The sequence below is a fragment of the Cinclus cinclus genome (assembly GCF_963662255.1).
Source record: "Cinclus cinclus chromosome 1 unlocalized genomic scaffold, bCinCin1.1 SUPER_1_unloc_1, whole genome shotgun sequence".
Taxonomy (NCBI): Eukaryota; Metazoa; Chordata; class Aves; order Passeriformes; family Cinclidae; genus Cinclus; species Cinclus cinclus.
The window spans coordinates 45,237-69,662 of NW_026912031.1; the positions used below are offsets into that span (position 1 = coordinate 45,237).

The window sequence follows — 24,426 nt, forward strand, 5'->3', positions numbered from 1 at the left end:
CGATGGCAGACACCAGGTAGCCGTGGCAGTGGCCCAGGTGTGTGCCCAGGTGTGCCCAGGTGTGCCCAGGTGTGCCCAGGTGTACCTTTTGCCCGATGGCGGACACCAGGTAGCCGTGGCAGTGGCCCAGGTGTGTGCCCAGGTGTGCCCAGGTGTACCTTTTGCCCGATGGCAGACACCAGGTAGCCGTGGCAGTGGCACAGGGCGGTCACGGGACCTTTCTGCTCCTTCTCGTAGAGCACCTTGAACTTGTTCTTGGTCAGGGGCTGCCCCGGCTCCGGAACCACCTCGATGACGTCCAGGATCAGGATCTGGGGACAGGTGAGAGGGGACAGCACAGGTGAGGGCTGGGACATCCCCAGGTGAGTGTGGGACAGCACAGGTGAGTGTGGGACATCCCCAGATGTGTCATGGACAGCACAGGTGAGGGCTGGGATATCCTCAGGTGAGTGTGGGATAGCACAGGTGAGTGTGGGATAGCACAGGTGAGTGTGGGACAGCACAGGTGAGGGCTGGGACATCCTCAGGTGAGTGTGGGACAGCACAGGTGAGGGCTGGGATATCCCCAGGTGAGTGTGGGACATCCCCAGATGTGTCATGGACAGCACAGGTGAGGGCTGGGACATCCCCAGGTGAGTGTGGGACAGCGCAGGTGAGTGTGGGACAGCGCAGGTGAGGGCTGGGACATCCCCAGGTGAGTGTGGGACAGCGCAGGTGAGTGTGGGACAGCGCAGGTGAGGGCTGGGATATCCCCAGGTGAGTGTGGGACAGCGCAGGTGAGTGTGGGACAGCGCAGGTGAGTGTGGGACATCCCCAGATGTGTCATGGACAGCACAGGTGAGGGCTGGGACATCCCCAGGTGTCCCCAGGTGTTGCCCAGGTACGTACCCTGCCCCGACAGGTGACCTCCTCCCCCTGCATCAGGCAGGTGCCCACGGCCACGTAACCCTTGAGTCCCGACACCGTCTCCTCGGAGCGCAGCGACACCGTCTTCATACAGGTAACGTGTTCCCACTCCTCCAGGGCGATCCTGCCGCAGGTGAGCTCAGGTGAGCTCAGGTGGGCACAGGTGGGGTCAAAGGAGTACCCCAGGTGATGCCCCAAGAATTCAGCACTTCAAACATGTGGGCACCAGGTAGGCACAGGTGAGCTCAGGTAAGGACAGGTGAGCACAGGTGGGTACAGGTGAGCAAAGGTGAGCAAAGGTGAGCACAGGTAAGGACAGGTGAGCACAGGTGAGCACAGGTGAGCACAGGTGAGCTCAGGTAAGGACAGGTGAGCTCAGGTGAGCACAGGTGAGCACAGGTGGGCTCAGGTAAGGACAGGTAAGCACAGGTGAGCTCATGTAAGGACAGGTGAGCACAGGTGGGCACAGGTAAGGACAGGTAAGCACAGGTGAGCTCAGGTAAGGACAGGTGAGCTCAGGTGGGCACAGGTGAGCACAGGTGAGCTCAGGTAAGGACAGGTGAGCTCAGGTGAGCACAGGTGGGCTCAGGTAAGGACAGGTGAGCTCAGGTGGGCACAGGTGAGCAAAGGTGAGCAAAGGTGAGCACAGGTAAGGACAGGTGAGCTCAGGTGAGCACAGGTGGGCTCAGGTAAGGACAGGTAAGCACAGGTGGGTACAGGTGAGCAAAGGTGAGCACAGGTAAGGACAGGTGAGCACAGGTGGGCTCAGGTAAGGACAGGTAAGCACAGGTGAGCTCAGGTAAGGACAGGTGAGCTCAGGTAGGCACAGGTAAGGACAGGTGAGCTCAGGTAGGCACAGATGAGCTCAGGTGGGCACAGGTGAGCTCAGGTGAGCTCAGGTGGGCTGGGATTTGGGGACTGTGACATTTCTGGGGTTCCCATTGGGATTTTTGGGGTACCTGGCAGGATTTTGGGGTTTTGGGGATATTTTGGGATTTTGGGATATTTTGGGGTTTTTGGGATATTTTGGGATTTTTGGGATATTTTGGGATTTTTTGGGATTTTGGGGTTTTTGGGGATATTTTGGGATATTTTGGGATTTTTGGGTTATTTTGGGATTTTTGGGATATTTTGGGGTTTTTGGGATTTTTGGGTTATTTTGGGATTTTTAGGATATTTTGGGGTTTTTGGGATATTTTGGGATTTTTTGGGATATTTTGGGATTTTTGGGATTTTTGGGATATTTTGGGGGTTTTGGGGATATTTTGGGATATTGGGAATATTTTGGGATTTTTTGGGATATTTTGGGATTTTTGGGTTATTTTGGGTTATTTTGGGATTTTTGGGATATTTTGGGGTTTTGGGGATTTTTGGGGTTTTTGGGATATTTGGGGATTTTGGGGTTTTTGGGATATTTTGGGATTTTTGGGATATTTTGCGGTTTTTGGGATATTTTGGGATATTTTGGGATATTTTGGGGTTTTTGGGGATATTTTGGGATTTTTGGGGATATTTTGGGATTTTGGGAATATTTTGGGATTTTTTGGGATATTTTGGGATTTTTGGGATTTTTGGGATTTTTGGGATATTTTGGGGGTTTTGGGGATATTTTGGGATATTGGGAATATTTTGGGATTTTTTGGGATATTTTGGGATTTTTGGGTTATTTTGGGTTATTTTGGGATTTTTGGGATATTTTGGGGTTTTGGGGATTTTTGGGGTTTTTGGGATATTTGGGGATTTTGGGGTTTTTGGGATATTTTGGGATTTTGGGGTTTTTGGGATATTTTGGGATTTTTGGGATATTTTGCGGTTTTTGGGATATTTTGGGATATTTTGGGATATTTTGGGGTTTTTGGGGATATTTTGGGATTTTTGGGGATATTTTGGGATTTTGGGAATATTTTGGGATTTTTTGGGATATTTTGGGATTTTTGGGATATTTTGGGGGTTTTGGGGATATTTTGGGATATTGGGAATATTTTGGGATTTTTTGGGATATTTTGGGATTTTTGGGTTATTTTGGGTTATTTTGGGATTTTTGGGATATTTTGGGGTTTTGGGGATTTTTGGGGTTTTTGGGATATTTGGGGATTTTGGGGTTTTTGGGATATTTTGGGATTTTGGGGTTTTTGGGATATTTTGGGATTTTTGGGATATTTTGCGGTTTTTGGGATATTTTGGGATATTTTGGGATATTTTGGGATTTTTGGGGATATTTTGGGATTTTGGGAATATTTTGGGATTTTTTGGGATATTTTGGGATTTTTGGGATTTTTGGGATATTTTGGGGGTTTTGGGGATATTTTGGGATATTGGGAATATTTTGGGATTTTTTGGGATATTTTGGGATTTTTGGGTTATTTTGGGTTATTTTGGGATTTTTGGGATATTTTGGGGTTTTGGGGATTTTTGGGGTTTTTGGGATATTTGGGGATTTTGGGGTTTTTGGGATATTTTGGGATTTTGGGGTTTTTGGGATATTTTGGGATATTTTGGGATATTTTGGGGTTTTTGGGGATATTTTGGGATTTTTGGGGATATTTTGGGATTTTGGGAATATTTTGGGATTTTTTGGGATATTTTGGGATTTTTGGGTTATTTTGGGTTATTTTGGGATTTTTGGGATATTTTGGGATTTTTGGGGATATTTTGGGGATATTTTGGGGTTTTTCGTGGTTTTTGGGTTATTTTGGGGTTTTTGGGATATTTTGGGATATTTTGGGACTCACCTGGTGTTGGGAATGGCCTCCCAGCTGACGGGGGAGATGAGCTGGATGCTGAACGCTTCCTGCTGGGGGGGGACGTAGCGCTCGTCTGGGGGGAAACTGGGAATGAGAACTGGGAGCACTGGGAGCACTGGGAATGAGAACTGGGAGCACTGGGAGCACTGGGAATGAGAACTGGGAGCACTGGGAATGAGAACTGGGAGCACTGGGAGCACTGGGAATGAGAACTGGGAGCACTGGGAGCACTGGGAATGAGAACTGGGAGCACTGGGAATGAGAACTGGGAGCACTGGGAGCACTGGGAATGAGAACTGGGAGCACTGGGAACGAGAAATGGGAGCACTGGGAGCACTGGGAATGAGAACTGGGAGCACTGGGAGCACTGGGAATGAGAACTGGGAGCACTGGGAATGAGAACTGGGAGTACTGGGAGCACTGGGAATGAGAACTGGGAGCACTGGGAGCACTGGGAATGAGAACTGGGAGCACTGGGAACGAGAAATGGGAGCACTGGGAGTACTGGAAATGATAACTGGGAGTACTGGGAGCACTGGGAATGAGAACTGGTAGTACTGGGAATGAGAACTGGGAGCACTGGGAGCCCTGGGAATGAGAACTGGGAGCACTGGGAGCCCTGGGAATGGGGATACTGGGGGTACTGGTGATACTGGGAGTACTGGGAATGGGGACAATGGGGATATTGGGAATACTGGGAAAGAAAAATGGGAGTACTGGGAATGAGAACTGGAAGTACTGGGAATGAAAACTGGGAGTACTGGGAGTACGGGGAATGAGAACTGGGAGCACTGGGAATGAGAACTGGGAGTACTGGGAGTACTGGGAGTAGTGGGAATGGGGATAATGGGGTACTGGGCGCACTGGGAATGGGGGTACTGGGTATACTGGGAGTACTGGGAATGAGCTAAGAATACTGGGAATGAGAACTTGGGATACTGGGAGTACTGGGGATGAGAACTGGGAGCACTGGGAGTACTGGGGATGGGGATACTGGGGATACTGGGTATAATGGGAATACTGGGAATGCTTGGAATGGGGATACTGGGGATACTGGGAATGGGGATACTTGGATTTGGGATACAGGGATTGGGGGTTGTACCAGGTGTGTCCCAGGTGTATCCCCAGGTGTGTCCCAGTTTGTCCCCAGGTGTGTCCCCAGCTGTCACAGGTGTGACCCCAGCTGTCCCCAGGTGTGTCCCTATCCCCAGGTGTGTCCCCAGCTGTCCCAGGTGTGTCCCCAGCTGTCCCCAGGTGTGTCCCCAGGTATCCCCAGGTGTGTCCCCAGGTATCCCCAGGTGTGTCCCTATCCCCAGGTGTGTCCCCAGCTGTCCCAGGTGTGTCCCCAGCTGTCCCAGGTGTGTCCCCAGCTGTCCCCAGGTGTGTCCCCAGGTATCCCCAGGTGTGTCCCTATCCCCAGGTGTGTCCCCAGCTGTCACAGGTGTGACCCCAGCTGTCACAGGTGTGACCCCAGCTACCCCCAGTTTGTCCCCAGGTGTGTTCCAGGTGTGTCCCTATCCCCAGCTGTCCCAAGGTGTGCCCAGGTATCCCCAGCTTTTCCCCAGGTGTGTCCTCAGGTATCCCCAGCTGTCCCAGGTGTGTCCCCAGCTGTCCCCAGGTGTGTCCCCAGCTGTCCCCAGGTGTGTCCTCAGCTGTCCCCAGGTGTGCCCAGGTGTGTCCCCAGGTTTCCCCAGCTGTCCCAGGTGTGTCCTCAGGTGTCCCCAGATATCCCCAGGTATCCCCAGCTGTCCCAGGTGTGTCCTCAGGTATCCCCAGGTGTCCCCAGGTATCCCCAGGTGTGCCCAGGTGTGCTCCCATCCCCCACCTCTCTCGATGCTCTCGAACTCTTTCTCCTCCCCCGTCATCCGCGGGATTCTCGTGCAGGGGTGGGGGGAGCTCGTGGCCACCGCGTACACCTGGAGGGGGGGGGGGAACACCTGAGAGACCCCCCCCAGGGACCCCCAAAATACCCCGGGACCCCCCAAGTATCACCTGGGACCCCCCAGGTATCACCTGGGACCCCCCAGAATGTTTTTGGGAACCCCCCCCAAGATCCCCTGGGACCCCCAAATATCTGCCAGGACCCCTGGGACAACCCAAGAAACCCCCAGGTGTGCCCAGGTGAGTTCTGGGAGCGCCCAGGTGAGTCCTGGGTGTGTCCAGGTGAGTTCTGGGTGTGCTCAGGTGAATTATGGGCGTGCCCAGGTGTGTCTTGGGTGTGTCCAGGTGAGTTCTGGGAGCGCCCAGGTGAGTCCTGGGTGTGTCCAGGTGAGTTCTGGGTGTGCTCAGGTGAATTATGGGCGTGCCCAGGTGTGTCTTGGGTGTGTCCAGGTGAGTTCTGGGAGCGCCCAGGTGTGTCCTGGGTGTGCCCAGGTGAGCTCTGGCTGTGCCCAGGTGGGTTCTGGCTGTGCCCAGGTGAGTTCTGGGAGTTCCCAGGTGAATTATGGGCATGCCCAGGTGTGTCCTGGGTGTGTCCAGGTGAGTTCTGGGAATGCCCAGGTGAGTTCTGGGTGTACCCAGGTGTGCCCAGGTGTACCTAGGTGTACCCAGGAGCGCCCAGGTATGTTCTGGGTGTACCCAGGTGTGCCCAGGTGTGCCCTGGGTGTACCCAGGTGTGCCCAGGTGTGTTCTAGAGGTACCCAGGTGTGCCCAGGTGTGCCCAGGTGTGCCCTGCCCACCTTGGACTCCACGTGGTAGGCGACGTAGTGAGCGGTGCAGCGCAGGGGGATCTTCCTGACGGGCCAGGGCGCGTCGTACGACAGGTACGCAGGTAACACGCTGATCCTGAGCTCCCCCTGACCCAAAACATCCCAAAACGACCCCAGAAACGGCTCAGGTGAGTCACAGGACAGGTGCGCAGGTAACACGCTGATCCTGAGCTCCCCCTGACCCAAAACATCCCAAAACGACCCCAGAAACGGCTCAGGTGAGTCACAGGACAGGTGCGCAGGTAACACGCTGATCCTGAGCTCCCCCTGACCCAAAACATCCCAAAACGACCCCAGAAACGGCTCAGGTGAGTCACAGGACAGGTACGCAGGTAACACGCTGATCCTGAGCTCCCCCTGACCCAAAACATCCCAAAACGACCCCAGAAACGGCTCAGGTGAGTCACAGGACAGGTGCGCAGGTAACACGCTGATCCTGAGCTCTCCCTGACCCAAAACATCCCAAAACGACCCCAGAAACGGCTCAGGTGAGTCACAGGACAGGTGCGCAGGTAACACGCTGATCCTGAGCTCTCCCTGACCCAAAACATCCCAAAACGACCCCAGAAACGGCTCAGGTGAGTCACAGGACAGGTGCGCAGGTAACACGCTGATCCTGAGCTCTCCCTGACCCAAAACGACCCCAGAAATGGCTCAGGTGAGTCACAGGACAGGTGCACAGGTAACACGCTGATCCTGAGCTCTCCCTGACCCAAAACGACCCCAGAAATGGCTCAGGTGAGTCACAGGACAGGTGCACAGGTAACACGCTGATCCTGAGCTCTCCCTGACCCAAAACGACCCCAGAAACGGCTCAGGTGAGTCACAGGACAGGTGCGCAGGTAACACGCTGATCCTGAGCTCTCCCTGACCCAAAACATCCCAAAACGACCCCAGAAATGGCTCAGGTGAGTCACAGGACAGGTGCACAGGTAACACGCTGATCCTGAGCTCTCCCTGACCCAAAACATCCCAAAATTGGGTCTGGTGTCCTCCAGATGTGCCCAGGTGTATCCCAGGTGTCCCTATCTGTCCCCAGGTGTATCCGAGGTGTCCCCATCTAACCCCAGGTGCGCCCAGGTTTACCCCAGGTACGCCCAGGAGCACCCATCTCTCCCCAGGTGTATCCCAGGTGCACCCAGGTGTATCCCAGATGTCCTCAGGTGTATCCAGGTGTCCCCATCTGTCCCCAGGTGTCTCCATCTGTCCCCAGGTGTATCCCAGGTGCACCCAGGTGCACCCAGGTGTATCCCAGATGTCCCCAGGTGTATCCCAGGTGCACCCAGGTGTATCCCAGGTGCACCCAGGTGTATCCAGGTATCCCCATCTCTCCCCAGGTGTATCCCAGGTGTATCCCAGATGCACCCAGGTGTATCCCAGATGTCCCCAGGTGTATCCAGGTGTCCCCATCTGTCCCCAGGTGTCCCCATCTGTCCCCAGGTGTCTCCATCTGTCCCCAGGTGTATCCCAGGTGCACCCAGGTGTATCCAGGTATCCCCATCTCTCCCCAGGTGTATCCCAGGTGTATCCCAGGTGCGCCCAGGTGTATCCCAGGTGTATCCCAGGTGTATCCCAGGTGCACCCAGGTGTATCCAGGTATCCCCATCTCTCCCCAGGTGTATCCCAGGTGAGCACAGGTGTATCCCAGATGTCCCCAGGTGTACCCAGGTGTCCCCATCTGTCCCCAGGTGTATCCCAGATGTCCCCAGGTGTATCCAGGTGTCCCCATCTGTCCCCAGGTGTATGCCAGGTGCGCTCACCTGTCGGTTGAAGTACAGGAAGCCCTTGGGGCAGTTGACGTTGTGGAAAGGTGCGAACGATTCCACGGGGCCGTCGATGCCCATGGGGTGGAGCCGCAGAGCGCCCCTACCTGTCAGCAGCATCCAGTGAGGGGAGGGGCCGCAGATGAACACCTGCACAGGTGAGGGACAGGTGAGAGATGGGACAGGTGAGGAATGGGACAGGTGAGAGATGGGACAGGTGAGGAATGGGACAGGTGAGGGACAGGTGAGAGATGGGACAGGTGAGGGACAGGTGAGGGATGGGACAGGTGTGGGACAGGTGAGGAATGGGACAGGTGAGAGACAGGTGAGAGATGGGACAGGTGAGGGACAGGTGAGAGATGGGACAGGTGTGAGACAGGTGAGGAATGGGACAGGTGAGGGACAGGTGAGAGATGGGACAGATGAGAGACAGGTGAGAGATGGGACAGGTGTGAGACAGGTGAGGGATGGGACAGGTGTGAGACAGGTGAAGAATGGGACAGGTGAGGGACAGGTGAGAGATGGGACAGGTGTGGGACAGGTGAGAGATGGGACAGGTGAGGGACAGGTGAGAGATGGGACAGGTGAGAGACAGGTGAGGGATGGGACAGGTGTGAGACAGGTGAAGAATGGGACAGGTGAGGGACAGGTGAGAGATGGGACAGGTGTGGGACAGGTGAGAGATGGGACAGGTGAGGGACAGGTGAGAAATGGGACAGGTGTGAGACAGGTGAGGAATGGGACAGGTGAGGGACAGGTGAGAGATGGGACAGGTGAGGGACAGGTGAGGGATGGGACAGGTGAGGGACAGGTGAGAGATGGGACAGGTGAGAGACAGGTGAGGGATGGGACAGGTGTGAGACAGGTGAGGAATGGGACAGGTGAGGGACAGGTGAGAGATGGGACAGGTGAGGGACAGGTGAGGGATGGGACAGGTGAGGGACAGGTGAGGGATGGGACAGGTGTGAGACAGGTGAGGAATGGGACAGGTGAGGGACAGGATTGGGATCCCCCACAGTTTCGGGATCCCTCCCCATATCTGGGATCCCCCCCCCCATTTTTGGGGTCTCCCCCCATTTTCAGGATCCCCCCCCATTTTCGGGGATCCTCCCCATTTTTGGAACCCCCCCCATTTTTGGGACCCCTCCCCCATATCTGGGATCCCCCCCCCCCCATTTTCGGGGTCCCCCCCCCCCAATTTTGGACCCCCCCCCCAATTTCGAGGTCCCCCCCCCCCCATTTCGGGACCCCCCCCCATATCTGGGATCCCCCCCCATTTTTGGGGTCTCCCTCCCCCCATTTTCGAGGTCCCCCCCCCATTTTTGGACCCCCCCCCCCATTTTGGGGACCCCTCCCATTTTCGAGGTCCCCCCCGCCATTTTCGGGGTCCCCCCCCCATTTCGGGACCCCCCCCATTTTCGGGACCCCCCCCATTTCGGGGTCCCCCCCCATTTCGGGACCCCCCCCCATATCTGGGATCCCCCCCCCCATTTTTGGGGTCTCCCTCCCCCCATTTTCGAGGTCCCCCCCCCATTTTTGGACCCCCCCCCCATTTTGGGACCCCCCCATTTCGGGACCCCCCCCCATTTCGGGACCCCCCCCCATTTTTGGACCCCCCCATTTTGGGGCCCCCCCCCCATTTTGGGACCCCCCCCATTTCGGGACCCCCCCATTTTTGGACCCCCCCATTTTTGGACCCCCCCATTTCGGGGTCCCCCCCCCATTTCGGGGTCCCCCCCCCATTTTTGGACCCCCCCATTTCGGGGTCCCCCCCCCATTTTCGGGGTCCCTCCCCCATTTTGGGACCCCCCCCATTTCGGGGTCCCCCCCCCATTTTGGGGTCCCCCCCCCATTTCGGGACCCCCCCCATATCTGGGATCCCCCCCCCCATTTTCGGGGTCCCTCCCCCATTTTGGGACCCCCCCATTTTTGGACCCCCCCATTTCGGGGTCCCCCCCGTGTCCCTCCCTCACTCACCCCCGAGTACCCGGAGATGTCCCGGAAGTGCCTGAACCTGGCCACGCGTCCCCGGGGTCCCCCCGAATCTTCGGGGTTCGCACCTGGAGCCCCCCCGGGAGCCCCCCCGGGAGCCCCCCCGGGCCCTTCCGGTTTTTTCCTCGACGGTTTCGGTTTCTTCTCCCGAAAATTGATCCCGTGGGGCACCTGGGGAGGTGGGGGGAGGGGGGTGGGGGAGGGGGCAACAACAGCAAAGTTGGGGGAGGGGGAGCGGGATCCCCCCAAAAAAAATAATTTTGGTTTTTTTTTCAGTTTTTTTTTTTTTTTTTTTTTTTTTTTTTTGTCCGACCCCACCAAAATCTCACCTTTCGGAAGCGAACTTTGAGATTGCTCTGGCCCAGCTGGGAATCGTGAGAGAACGCTTCGTACAGGAGGAGTTCCTGTTCCACGTGCACCTGGAACCCAAAATACACCTGGGAAACCCCGGAATACACCTGGGAAACCCCGAAATACACCTGGGAACCCAAAATACACCTGGGAAACCCAAAATACACCTGGGAACCCAAAATACACCTGGGAAACCCCAAACGCTTCGTACAGGAGGAGTTCCTGTTCCACGTGCACCTGGAACCCAAAATACACCTGGAACCCAAAATACACCTGGGAACCCCGAAATACACCTGGGAACCCAAAATACACCTGGGAACCCAAAATACACCTGGGAAACCCCAAAATACACCTGGGACCCAAAATACACCTGGGAACCCAAAATACACCTGGGAAACCCCAAAATACACCTGGGAACCCAAAATACACCTGGAACCCCAAAATACACCTGGGAACCCAAAATACACCTGGAACCCCAAAATACACCTGGAACCCAAAATACACCTGGGAAACCCCGAAATACACCTGGGAAACCCCAAAATACACCTGGAACCCAAAATACACCTGGGAACCCAAAATACACCTGGGAAACCCCGAAATGCACCTGGGAACCCAAAATACACCTGGAACCCAAAATACACCTGGGAACCCAAAATACACCTGGGAACCCAAAATTCCTAAGGGGATCACTCAAAATCTGCCATTCCCAGCGCTCCCAGTGCCATTCCCAGCGCTCCCAGTGCCATTCCCAGTGCCATTCCCAGTGCTCCCAGTGCCATTCCCAGTGCTCCCAGTGCTCCCAGTGCCATTCCCAGCGCTCCCAGTGCTCCCAGTGCTCCCAGTGCCATTCCCAGCGCTCCCAGTGCTCCCAGTGCCATTCCCAGCGCTCCCAGTGCCATTCCCAGCGCTCCCAGTGCCATTCCCAGTGCTCCCAGTGCCATTCCCAGTGCCATTCCCAGTGCTCCCAGTGCTCCCAGTGCCATTCCCAGTGCTCCCAGTGCCACTCCCAGTGCTCCCAGTGCCATTCCCAGTGCTCCCAGTGCCATTCCCAGCGCTCCCAGTGCCATTCCCAGTGCTCCCAGTGCCATTCCCAGCGCTCCCAGTGCTCCCAGTATGCCATTACCAGCAGGAAGGGGCGGCTCTGGGCCCGTCCCAGTCCCACCAGTAACAACTCGCGCACGTGCGGCAGCTCCCAGTGCCATTCCCAGTGCTCCCAGTGCTCCCAGTGCCATTCCCAGCGCTCCCAGTGCCATTCCCAGTGCCATTCCCAGTGCTCCCAGTGCTCCCAGTGCCACTCCCAGTGCTCCCAGTGCCATTCCCAGTGCTCCCAGTGCTCCCAGTGCCATTCCCAGTGCTCCCAGTGCCATTCCCAGTGCTCCCAGTGCCACTCCCAGTGCTCCCAGTGCCATTCCCAGTGCTCCCAGTGCTCCCAGTGCCATTCCCAGTGCTCCCAGTGCCATTCCCAGCGCTCCCAGTGCCATTCCCAGTGCTCCCAGTGCCATTCCCAGTGCTCCCAGTGCCATTCCCAGTGCTCCCAGTGCTCCCAGTGCCATTCCCAGTGCCATTCCCAGTGCTCCCAGTGCCATTCCCAGCGCTCCCAGTGCTCCCAGTATGCCATTACCAGCAGGAAGGGGCGGCTCTGGGCCCGTCCCAGTCCCACCAGTAACAACTCGCGCACGTGCGGCAGCTCCCAGTGCCATTCCCAGTGCTCCCAGTGCCATTCCCAGTGCTCCCAGTGCCATTCCCAGTGCTCCCAGTATGCCATTACCAGCAGGAAGGGGCGGCTCTGGGCCCGTCCCAGTCCCACCAGTAACAACTCGCGCACGTGCGGCAGCTCCCAGTGCCATTCCCAGTGCTCCCAGTGCCACTCCCAGTGCTCCCAGTGCCATTCCCAGTGCTCCCAGTGCTCCCAGTGCCATTCCCAGTGCTCCCAGTGCTCCCAGTATGCCATTACCAGCAGGAAGGGGCGGCTCTGGGCCCGTCCCAGTCCCACCAGTAACAACTCGCGCACGTGCGGCAGCTCCCAGTGCCATTCCCAGTGCTCCCAGTGCTCCCAGTGCCACTCCCAGTGCTCCCAGTGCTCCCAGTGCCATTCCCAGTGCTCCCAGTGCTCCCAGTATGCCATTACCAGCAGGAAGGGGCGGCTCTGGGCCCGTCCCAGTCCCACCAGTAACAACTCGCGCACGTGCGGCAGCTCCCGCTCGCCCCTCTCGTCCTTGCGCGCCTCCGCCGGGGGTTGTCCGAAGGATGAATCCACCAGGACTCGCTGCCCCACCGGGAAATTCTTCACCAGGAACACCAAGCGCCAGTCGGGGATCAGGTAAATCTGGGGAGGGAAGGGTTAATGGGGGGATGGGGGCAGTAATGGGAATGGGGATGGGGGTAATGGGGATGATGGGAATAATGGGAATGGGGATAATGGGAATGATGGGAATGGGGAATGGGGAAAATGGGAATGATGGGAATGATGGGAATGGGGATAATGGGGGATGATGGGAATGGGGATAATGGGAATGATGGGAATGGGGAATGGGGATGGGGATAATGGGAATGATGGGAATAATGGGAATGGGGAAAATGGGAATGATGGGAATGGGGAATGGGGACAATGGGAATAATGGGGATGATGGGAATGGGGACAATGGGAATAATGGGAATGGGGATAATGGGGGATGATGGGAATGGGGATAATGGGAATGATAGGAATGGGGAATGGGGATAATGGGAATAATGGGGATGATGGGAATGGGGGATGATGGGAATGGGGATAATGGGGGTAATGGGAATAATGGGAATGAGGGTAATGGATAATGGGGGCAATAATGGGAATGGGGGTAATGGGGATAATGGGAATGATGGGAATGAGGGTAATGGATAATGGGGATAATGGGGGCTAATCCCAGTTCCCCCAGTACCTCCATGTTCCCAGTGCTCCCAGTGCTCCCAGTACCTCCATGTTCCCAGTGCTCCCAGTGCTCCCAGTACCTCCACATTCCCAGTGCTCCCAGTGCTCCCAGTACCTCCACGTTCCCAGTGCTCCCAGTGCTCCCAGTTCTCCCAGTACCTCCACGTTCCCAGTGCTCCCAGTGCTCCCAGTGCTCCCAGTTCTCCCAGTACCTCCACGTTCCCAGTGCTCCCAGTGCTCCCAGTTCTCCCAGTACCTCCACGTTCCCAGTGCTCCCAGTGCTCCCAGTTCCCCCAGTACCTCCACGTTCCCAGTGCTCCCAGTTCCCCCAGTGCTCCCAACTCTCCCACCCCCGCTCCCAGTGCTCCCAGTGCTCCCAGTGCTCCCAGTTCCCCCAGTGCTCCCAGTGCTCCCAGTGCTCCCAGTGCTCCCAGTTCCCCCAGTGCTCCCAGTGCTCCCAGTGCTCCCAGTTCCCCCACTGCTCCCAGTGCTCCCAGTTCCCCCAGTGCTCCCAGTGCTCCCAGTGCACCCAGTGCTCCCAGTTCCCCCAGTTCCCCCAGTTCCCCCAGTGCTCCCAGTTCCCCCAGTGCTCCCAGTGCTCCCAGTACCTCCACGTTCCCACTGCTCCCAGTGCTCCCAGTTCCCCCAGTGCTCCCAGTGCTCCCAGTTCCCCCAGTGCTCCCAGTTCCCCCAGTTCCCCCAGTTCCCCCACTGCTCCCAGTTCCCCCAGTGCTCCCAGTTCCCCCAGTTCCCCCAGTGCTCCCAGTTCCCCCAGTTCCCCCAGTTCCCCCAGTTCCCCCAGTGCTCCCAGTTCCCCCAGTTCCCCCACTGCTCCCAGTTCCCCCAGTTCCCCCAGTGCTCCCAGTGCCCCCACTGCTCCCAGTGCTCCCAGTGCTCCCAGTGCTCCCAGTTCCCCCAGTGCTCCCAGTGCTCCCAGTGCTCCCAGTGCTCCCAATGCTCCCAGTGCTCCCAGTGCTCCCAGTTCCCCCAGTGCTCCCAGTTCCCCCAGTGCTCCCAGTGCTCCCAGTGCTCCCAGTGCTCCCAATGCTCCCAGTGCTCCCAGTGCTCCCAGTTCCCCCAGTGCTCCCAGTGCTCCCAGTTCCCCCAGTGCTCCCAGTGCTCCCACTGCTCCCAGTTCCCCCAGTTCCCCCAGTGCTCCCAGTGCTCCCAGTGCTCCCAGTGCTCCCAGTGCTCCCAGTTCCCCCAGTGCTCCCAGTGCTCCCAGTGCTCCCAGTTCCCCCAGTGCTCCCAGTTCCCCCAGTGCCCCCAGTGCTCCCAGTGCTCCCAGTACCTCCATGTTGCCGTTCTCCCTGGCCAGCACACACCAGTGCGAGGGCTCGGGGCTGTGCGGGGCCGGGTCCCTCTCGGGGGGTCCCGAGCGCCGCGGTTCCTCCTTGGGGGGGGAGCGCCCCGAGCCCCCCGAGTCCCCGTAGAGCATCTCCTCCTCATCGTCCACCGAGTCGCTGCGGGGAACACCTGGGATTCACCTGGGCGCACCTGGGGGTACCTGGGGTACAGCTGGGACGCACCTGAGGGCACCTGAGTACAGCTGGGGGCGCCTGGGGTACACCTGGGGTACAGCTGGGACGCACCTGAGGGCACCTGAGTACAGCTGGGGGCACCTGGGGTACACCTGGGGTACAGCTGGGACGCACCTGAGGGCACCTGAGTACAGCTGGGGGCACCTGGGGTACACCTGGGGTACAGCTGGGACGCACCTGAGGGCACCTGAGTACAGCTGGGGGCGCCTGGAGGTACCTGGGGGTTCCTAGGGTACAGCTGGGACGCACCTGAGGGCACCTGAGTACAGCTGGGGGCGCCTGGGGTACACCTGGGCGCACCTAGGGTACAGCTGGGGGCATGTGGGGATACCTGGGGTACACCTGGGCACACCTGGGCAACGCCCGGGCGCACCTGGGGGCACCTGGGGTACAGCTGGGAACATGTGGGGATACCTGGGGTACACCTGGGCACACCTGGGCAACGCCCGGGTGCACCTGGGGGCAACTGGGGTACAGCTGGGGGCATGTGGGGATACCTGGGGTACACCTGGGCACACCTGGGCAACGCCCGGGTGCACCTGGGGGCAACTGGGGTACAGCTGGGGCCACCTGGGGAACGCCTGGGTGCACCTGGGGGTTCCTGGGGTACAGCTGGGACACACCTGAGGGCACCTGAGTACAGCTGGGGGCACCTGGGGTACAGCTGGGAGCATGTGGGGATACCTGGGGTACAGCGGGGCGCACCTGAGGAACACCTGGGCACACCTGGGGGCACCTGGGGTACAGCTGAGGACACCCGGTGACTCACCTGAGGTCCTGGATGAGGGTCTCGGCCTCGGCGTGGGGGCGGGGCGGGGGCTCCTCGCGGGGGGCGCGGCTCTCGGTGGTGAACATTCCAGAAACGTCCCGGTACAGGCAGAGAGCGGTGACACGGGACTGCTGCCGGGGGGACATCAGCGGGGACACAGGTGACACACAGGTGACACGCAAGGTGACACAGGTGACACACAGGTGACACACAGGTGACACGGAAGGTGACACAGGTGACACACAGGTGACACAGAGAACGTGACACAGGTGACACACAGGTAACACAGGTAACACATGTGACACAGGGAACGTGACACAGGTGACTCACAGGTGACACAGGGAATGTGACACAGGTGACTCACAGGTGACACAGGGAATGTGACACAGGTGACAGGTGACACAGGTGACACACAGGTGACACACAGGTGGTACACAGGTGACACACAGGTAACACAGGTGACACACAGGTGACACACAGGTGACACAGGGAACACACAGGTAACACAGGTGGTACACAGGTGACACAGGGAACACACAGGTGACACCCAGGTGACACACGGGTGACAAACAGGTGTAACACAGGTAACACAGAGGTGACACACAAGTACCACACAGGTGACACTCACCTGTGACACAGGTGACACACTGGTGACACAGGGAACACACAGGTGACACCCAGGTGACACCTGTGGCACGGCTGACACACAGGCGACACACGGGTGACAAACAGGTGTAACACAGGTAACACAGAGGTGACACACAAGTACCACACAGGTGACACCCAGGTGACACCTGTGACACAGCTGACACACTGGTGACACACAGGTGACACACAGCTGACACACAGGTGACACAGGGAACACACAGGTGACACCCAGGTGACACCTGTGGCACGGCTGACACACAGGCGACACACGGGTGCCGCGCAGGTGCGACACAGGCGACGCGCAGGCGACGCTCACCTGCGACAGGGGCGGGCGCTGCAGGGCCAGCCGCGGGGCGCGGCCGCCGTAGGCGTCACCTTTGAGGGCGAAGGTGGCCACGAGACCCTCGGAGCTGAGCAGGACCCCGAAGGGATCGGCCACGGCGCAGTGCACGATGGGAGAGCCCAGGTCCACGGGCACGAAGTGCACCTGGGTGACTGCGGGGACACGACAGCGTGGCCGCAGGGTGAGCGACGGTGTCGCTCGTGTGCCCAGGTGTGTGCCCGGGTGTGTCCCTGTCCCCAGGTGTGTGCCCGGGTGTGTGCCCAGGTGTGTCCCCAGGTGTGTTCCTGTCCCCAGGTGTGTGCCCAGGTGTGTTCTTGTCCCCAGGTGTGTGCCCAGGTGTGTGCCCGGGTGTGTGCCCAGGTGTGTTCCTGTCCCCAGGTGTGTGCCCAGGTGTGTCCCCAGGTGTGTGCCCAGGTGTGTCACTCACCGCCCTGCAGCAGCCGCAGCCCCAGAGGTGACACCTGCACAATGAACTGACCCTGGCCCAGGTGTGTCCCTGTCCCCAGGTGTGTGCCCAGGTGTGTCCCTGTGCCCAGGTGTGTCCCCGTCCCCAGGTGTGTGCCCAGGTGTGTCCCTGTCCCCAGGTGTGTCCCCAGGTGTGTGCCCAGGTGTGTCACTCACCGCCCTGCAGCAGCCGCAGCCCCAGAGGTGACACCTGCACGATGAACTGACCCTGGCCCAGGTGTGTCCCTGTCCCCAGGTGTGTCCCCGTCCCCAGGTGTGTGCCCAGGTGTGTCCCTGTCCCCAGGTGTGTCCCCGTCCCCAGGTGTGTGCCCAGGTGTGTCCCTGTCCCCAGGTGTGTGCCCAGGTGTGTCCCCGTCCCCAGGTGTGTACCCAGGTGTGTGCCCAGGTGTGTGCCCAGGTGTGTCCCTGTCCCCAGGTGTGTCCCTGTCCCCAGGTGTGTACCCAGGTGTGTGCCCAGGTGTGTGCCCAGGTGTGTCCCTGTCCCCAGGTGTGTCCCTGTCCCCAGGTGTGTACCCAGGTGTGTGCCCAGGTGTGTGCCCAGGTGTGTCCCTGTCCCCAGGTGTGTCCCCGTCCCCAGGTGTGTCCCCAGGTGTGTCCCCAGGTGTGTGCCCAGGTGTGTCACTCACCGCCCTGCAGCAGCCGCAGCCCCAGAGGTGACACCTGCACGATGAACTGACCCTGGCCCAGGTTCCCGGCGAACACGGTCGGGCCCTGGGTGGCGAAACCGCTCGTGTCCAGTTCCAGGATCTCCTGTCCTGTCTGCAGGATCTGGGGACAGCGGGGACAGCGCGGGGACATCAGAGGGGACACTGGGGGGGATGGGGGACACTGGGGGGGATGGGGGACACTGGGGGGGACTGGGGACACTGGGGGGGATTGGGGACACTGGGGGGGACTGGGGACACTGGGGGGGATTGGGGACATTGGGGGGGATTGGGGACACTGGGGGGGATTGGGGACACTGGGGGGGATTGGGGACATTGGGGGGGACTGGGGACACTGGGGGGGACTGGGGACATTGGGGGGGCATTGGGGACATTGGGGACGTTGGGGACGTTGGGGACACTGCAGGTGACAGGGGGACGAGGTGGTTCCCCAATGTCCCCACATGTCCCTCACCTGTCCCTCACCTGTCCCAAGTGTCCCCAACCCCCCCAACATCCCCAATCCCCCCAGTACCCCCCCAGTATCCCCCCAGTACCCCCCAGTATCCCCCAGTATCCGCCAGTACCCCCCAGTACCCCCCCAGTACCCCCCAGTATCTCCCCCCAGTACCCTCCCAGTACCCCCCAGTACCCCCAGTACCCCCCAGTATCCCCCCCAGTATCCCCCCAGTACCCCCAGTACCCCCAGTACCCTCCCAGTACCCCCAGTACCCCCAGTACCCCCAGTACCCTCCCAGTACCCCCAGTACCCCCAGTACCCTCCCAGTATCCCCAGTACCCCCAGTACCCCCCAGTACCCCCAGTACCCTCCCAGTACCCCCAGTACCCCCAGTACCCCCCAGTACCCCCAGTACCCCCAGTACCCCCCAGTACCCTCCCAGTACCCCCCAGTACCCTCCCAGTACCCCCAGTACTCCCAGTACCCCCAGTACCCTCCCAGTATCCCCAGTACCCCCAGTACCCCCAGTACCCCCAGTATCCCCAGTACCCCCAGTACCCCCCAGTACCCCCCAGTACCCCCAGTACCCTCCCAGTACCCCCAGTACCCCCAGTACCCTCCCAGTACCCCCCCAGTACCCTCCCAGTACCCCCAGTACCCCCAGTACCCTCCCAGTACCCCCAGTACCCCCAGTACCCCCAGTACCCCCAGTACCCCCAGTACCCCCAGTACCCTCCCAGTACCCCCAGTACCCCCAGTACCCCCAGTACCCCCCAGTACCCCCAGTACCCCCAGTACCCCCCCAGTACCCTCCCAGTACCCCCAGTACCCCCAGTACCCTCCCAGTACCCCCAGTACCCCCAGTACCCCCAGTACCCCCAGTACCCTCCCAGTACCCCCAGTATCCCCAGTACCCCCAGTACCCTCCCAGTACCCCCAGTATCCCCAGTACCCCCAGTACCCCCCAGTACCCCCAGTATCCCCAGTGCCGTCCCCACCATGGTGGACTCCTCCCTGCTCAGGATCAGGAACCCGTGCCGTTCTCCGTCCTCCTCGGAACCTTCCGGAGCCGTCGCCGCCTCGGGCTCCGCGCTGGTCCCCGGGGCCACCTCGGGCTGTGGGGACGGGGACAGGGGACGCACAGGTGTGACACAGGTAACGCACAGGTAACGCACAGGTGTGATACAGGTAACGCACAGGTGTGATACAGGTGTGATACAGGTGTGATACAGGTGTGATACAGGTGTGATACAGGTGTGATACAGGTGACAGAGGTGGCACAGGGGACACACAGGTGTGATACAGGGGACGCACAGGTGTGATACAGGTGTGATACAGGTGACACACAGGTGTGATACAGGGGATGCACAGGTGTGATACAGGTGACAGAGGTGGCACAGGGGACACACAGGTGTGATACAGGTGACACACAGGTGTGATACAGGGAACACACAGGTAATGCACAGGTGTGATACAGGTGTGATACAGGGGATGCACAGGTGTGATACAGGTGTGATACAGGTGACACACAGGTGTGATACAGGTGACAAGAGGTGACACAGGGGACACACAGGTGTGATACAGGTGACAGAGGTGACACAGGGGACACAATGAAGGTGACACACAGCAGACACAGGTGACACACAGGTGACAGGTGTGATACAGGTGACAGAGGTGACACAGGTGACAAAATGAAGGTGACACAGGTGATATGATGAAGGTGACACGATGAAGGTGACACACAGGTGACACAATGAAGGTGACACAAGTCACACAGGTGATGCACAGGTGACACAATGAAGGTGACACAGGTGACACAGGTAACACAGGTGACACACAGGTGACACAGGTGACACACAGGTGACACAATGAAGGTGACACAGGTGACACACAGGTGACCCAGGGCCTCACCTGTTCCCGCGGGGGTGGCGCTGTCACCGTCCACATGTCGTAACAGCCGGGGAGCTCAAAGGTGGTGACAACCTGGGGCCGGATACTGCGCTGGGGACAGACGGACAGAGGGACAGGGGGACAGGGGGGACAGAGGGACAGAGGGACAGGGGGACAGACGGACAGGGGGACAGAGGGGACAGAGGGACAGGGGGACAGAGGGACAGAGGGACAGAGGGACAGGGGGACAGAGGGACAGAGGGGACAGAGGGGACAGAGGGACAGAGGGACAGAGGGACAGAGGGGACAGAGGGGACAGAGGGGACAGAGGGACAGAGGGACAGAGGGGACAGAGGGACAGAGGGGACAGAGGGACAGAGGGACAGGGGGACAGGGGGACAGAGGGACAGAGGGGACAGAGGGACAGGGGGACAGAGGGGACAGAGGGACAGAGGGACAGGGGGACAGAGGGACAGAGGGGACAGAGGGACAGGGGGACAGAGGGACAGACGGACAGGGGGACAGAGGGGACAGAGGGACAGAGGGGACAGAGGGACAGAGGGACAGAGGGACAGAGGGACAGAGGGACAGGGGGACAGACGGACAGGGGGACAGAGGGGACAGAGGGACAGGGGGACAGAGGGACAGAGGGACAGAGGGACAGGGGGACAGAGGGGACAGAGGGACAGAGGGGACAGAGGGACAGAGGGACAGAGGGACAGAGGGACAGAGGGGACAGAGGGACAGGGGGACAGAGGGACAGAGGGACAGAGGGGACAGAGGGACAGAGGGGACAGAGGGACAGAGGGACAGAGGGACAGAGGGGACAGAGGGACAGAGGGGACAGAGGGACAGGGGGACAGAGGGACAGAGGGGACAGAGGGACAGGGGGACAGACGGACAGGGATTGGCACAGTGAGATTTTCGGGTACCCCACAGTTCTGGGGAGCAATCCCACAGATTTGGGGTCCCCCCAGGTTTTGGGGTGTCCCTGGGGGTTACAGGTGACCCCCCAAACTTTTGGGGTCACCCTGGTTCGTCCCCAGCTCTGCTCTGGCACCGGGATCGACCCCCGGGAATCTCCCACGGGGGAACGGGAGGTGCGGGGTCGGGGGTTGGGGTTTTGGGTTTGGGGTTTGAGGTTTTGGGGTTTGGGGTTTGGGGTCTGGGGTTTTTGGGGTCTGGGGTTTGGGGTTTGGGGTTTGGGGTTTTGGGTTTTGGGGTCTGGGGTTTGGGGTTTGGGGTTTTGGGTTTGGGGTTTGGGGTTTGGGGTTTGGGGGTTTGGGGTTTTTGGGGTTTTTTGGTTTTGGGGTTTTTGGGGTTTTTGGGGTTTTTGGGGGTTTTTGGGGTGTTTTTGGGATGTTTTTGGGATTTTTGGGTGTTTTTGGGGTTTTTGGGGTGTTTTTGGGATTTTTGGGTGTTTTTGGGGTTTTTGGGGTGTTTTTGGGGTTTTTGGGGGTTTTTGGGGGTTTTTGGGGTGTTTTTGGGGTTTTTGGGGGTTTTTGGGGGTTTTTGGGATGTTTTTGGGATTTTTGGGTGTTTTTGGGGTTTTTGGGTGTTTTTGGGGTACCTGCAGCACGGTGAGAGCCCCGTTCTTGCCGTACCCCGAGCACAGGACGATCTCCAGGTCGGGCTCGGGGCTGTTCTGGAACTGGGGAGACAAAATTTGGGGTTTGGGGTTTGGGATTTGGGGTTTTGGGGTTTGGGATTTGAGGTTTGGGGTTTGGGATTTGGGGTTTGGGATTTGGGGTTTTGGGGTTTGGGGTTTGGGATTTGGGGTTTTGGGGTTTGGGATTTGGGGTCTGGGATTTGGGGTTTGGGATTTGGGGTTTTGGGGTTTGGGGTTTCGGATTTGGGATTTGGGGTTTTGAATTTGGGGTCTGGGATTTGGGGTTTGGGTTTTGGGGTTGATTTCGGATTTGGGGTTGATTTTGGGGTGAGTTTTGGGGTTTATTTTGGGGATCTGGCTGCATTTCTGGGTTGGTTTTTAGGGCTTTTTGAGCGGATTTTGGGGTTTTTTTGGGATGAGTTTTTGGGGTTTATTTTGGGGTGGATTTGGGGAATTTTTGGGATGAGTTTTTGGGGTGGATTTGGGGGCGGATTTGGGGGATTTCGGGTCCCTCACCTCCTCGGACAGGAACGCCGGCTCCCCCATGGCCGCGTTGGCGCAGGGCCCGATGTTGAGGATGCTGTCACACACCTGGGGACAGGTACGGGGACACAGGTGTGACACACAGGTGACACAGGTGGCACCCAGGTGACAAAGATGACACACAGGTGACTCAGGTGTGATACAGGTAACACAAAGGTGTGACACAGGTGTGACACAGGTGACACAGTTGGCACAGGTGACCCCCAGGCGTGACCCGGGTGACCCAGGTGACACAAAGGTCTGACACAGGTGATACAGGTAACACAGGTGACACCCAGGTGGCACAGACATGGCCCAGGTGACACAGGTGACACTCAGGTGTGACCCAGGTGACCCAGGTGTTACCTAGGTGACCCGAAGGTGTGACCCAGGTGACACCCGGGTGACACAGGTATGACCCAGGTGTGACCCAGGTGTGACACAGATGTGACCCAGGTGTGACACAGGTGTGACCCTGGTGCCCCCCAGGTGCCCCCCAGGTGCCACAGGTGTGACCCAGGTGACCCGAAGGTGTGACCCTGGTGCCCCCCAGGTGTGACCCAGGTGTGACCCAGGTGCCCCCCAGGTGTGACCCAGGTGTGACCCAGGTGTGACCCAGGTGCCCCCCAGGTGTGACCCAGGTGACCCGAAGGTGTGACCCAGGTGCCCCCCAGGTGTGACCCAGGTGACCAGAAGGTGTGACTCAGGTGTGACCCAGGTGTGACCCAAAGGTGTGACCCAGGTGCCCCCCAGGTGTGACCCAGGTGACCCGAAGGTGTGACCCAGGTGTGACCCAGGTGTGACCCAGGTGTGACCCAGGTGACCCGAAGGTGTGACCCAGGTGACACAGGTGTGACCCAGGTGCCCCCCAGGTGTGACCCAGGTGTGACCCAGGTGTGACCCAGGTGACCCGAAGGTGTGACCCAGGTGCCCCCCAGGTGTGACCCAGGTGACACAGGTGTGACCCAGGTGTGACCCAGGTGCCCCCCAGGTGTGACCCAGGTGACCAGAAGGTGTGACCCAGGTGTGACCCAGGTGTGACTCAGGTGACCCGAAGGTGTGACCCAGGTGTGACCCAGGTGCCCCCCAGGTGCCCCCAGGTGACCCAAAGGTGTGACCCAGGTGACACAGGTGTGGCCCAGGTGCCCCCCAGGTGCCCCCAGGTGACCCAAAGGTGTGACCCAGGTGACACAGGTGTGACCCAGGTGCCCCCCAGGTGTGACCCAGGTGACCAGAAGGTGTGACCCAGGTGACACAGGTGTGGCCCAGGTGTCCCCCAGGTGACCCAAAGGTGTGACCCAGGTGACACAGGTGTGGCCCAGGTGCCCCCCAGGTGCCCCCAGGTGACCCGAAGGTGTGACCCAGGTGACACAGGTGTGGCCCAGGTGCCCCCAGGTGACCCGAAGGTGTGACCCAGGTGACACAGGTGTGGCCCAGGTGCCCCCAGGTGACCCGAAGGTGTGACCCAGGTGACACAGGTGTGGCCCAGGTGCCCCCAGGTGACCCGAAGGTGTGACCCAGGTGACACAGGTGTGGCCCAGGTGCCCCCCAGGTGACCCAAAGGTGTGACCCAGGTGACACAGGTGTGACCCAGGTGCCCCCCAGGTGCCCCCAGGTGACCCGAAGGTGTGACCCAGGTGACACAGGTGTGGCCCAGGTGCCCCCCAGGTGCCCCCAGGTGACCCAAAGGTGTGACCCAGGTGACACAGGTGTGGCCCAGGTGCCCCCCAGGTGCCCCCAGGTGACCCGAAGGTGTGACCCAGGTGACACAGGTGTGGCCCAGGTGCCCCCCAGGTGCCCCCAGGTGACCCGAAGGTGTGACCCAGGTGTGACCCAGGTGCCCCCCAGGTGCCCCCAGGTGACATTACCTCGAAGGAATACGTTGCCAGCTGTGTCCCCGAGGCCGCCTCGCTGCCGTACACCTCGATCTCGTCCACCTCGTCCTGAGCCTGCGGCTTCCCACCTGGCCACACGGACAGGTGTCACCTGGGTCACCTGTGCCACCCCCCTGGCACGCAGGGGGTCCCCAGGTATCCACAGCTGTCCCTCAAGTGTCCCCCAATATCCCCAGGTGTCCCCAGGTGTGTCCCTGATGCTCCCAGGTGTCCCCCAGGTGTCCCCAGGTATTCCCAGGTATCCCTCAGGTGTCCCCAGATGTCCCCCAGG

At 59.3% G+C, this 24,426-nt stretch overlaps 1 protein-coding gene across 1 annotated transcript in view; it reads right to left on the reverse strand.

Annotated features, from left to right (window-relative positions):
- Nucleotides 1–24,426, reverse strand: part of CPSF1 (cleavage and polyadenylation specific factor 1) — a gene marked incomplete at its 5' end in the record, with an annotated part of 50,241 nt that overhangs the window by 11,001 nt on the left and 14,814 nt on the right. The window contains 18 exons of the mRNA XM_062514100.1: nucleotides 159–311; nucleotides 889–1,030; nucleotides 3,639–3,723; nucleotides 5,476–5,566; nucleotides 6,329–6,445; nucleotides 8,119–8,271; nucleotides 10,099–10,284; nucleotides 10,443–10,532; nucleotides 12,593–12,790; nucleotides 14,661–14,832; nucleotides 15,680–15,810; nucleotides 16,644–16,822; nucleotides 17,762–17,903; nucleotides 19,238–19,354; nucleotides 20,151–20,240; nucleotides 21,700–21,780; nucleotides 22,255–22,329; nucleotides 24,129–24,223. Of these exons, the coding sequence (XP_062370084.1) occupies nucleotides 159–311; nucleotides 889–1,030; nucleotides 3,639–3,723; nucleotides 5,476–5,566; nucleotides 6,329–6,445; nucleotides 8,119–8,271; nucleotides 10,099–10,284; nucleotides 10,443–10,532; nucleotides 12,593–12,790; nucleotides 14,661–14,832; nucleotides 15,680–15,810; nucleotides 16,644–16,822; nucleotides 17,762–17,903; nucleotides 19,238–19,354; nucleotides 20,151–20,240; nucleotides 21,700–21,780; nucleotides 22,255–22,329; nucleotides 24,129–24,223 (2,297 nt within the window). The remainder of the gene's footprint in view (nucleotides 1–158; nucleotides 312–888; nucleotides 1,031–3,638; nucleotides 3,724–5,475; nucleotides 5,567–6,328; nucleotides 6,446–8,118; nucleotides 8,272–10,098; nucleotides 10,285–10,442; nucleotides 10,533–12,592; nucleotides 12,791–14,660; nucleotides 14,833–15,679; nucleotides 15,811–16,643; nucleotides 16,823–17,761; nucleotides 17,904–19,237; nucleotides 19,355–20,150; nucleotides 20,241–21,699; nucleotides 21,781–22,254; nucleotides 22,330–24,128; nucleotides 24,224–24,426) is intronic.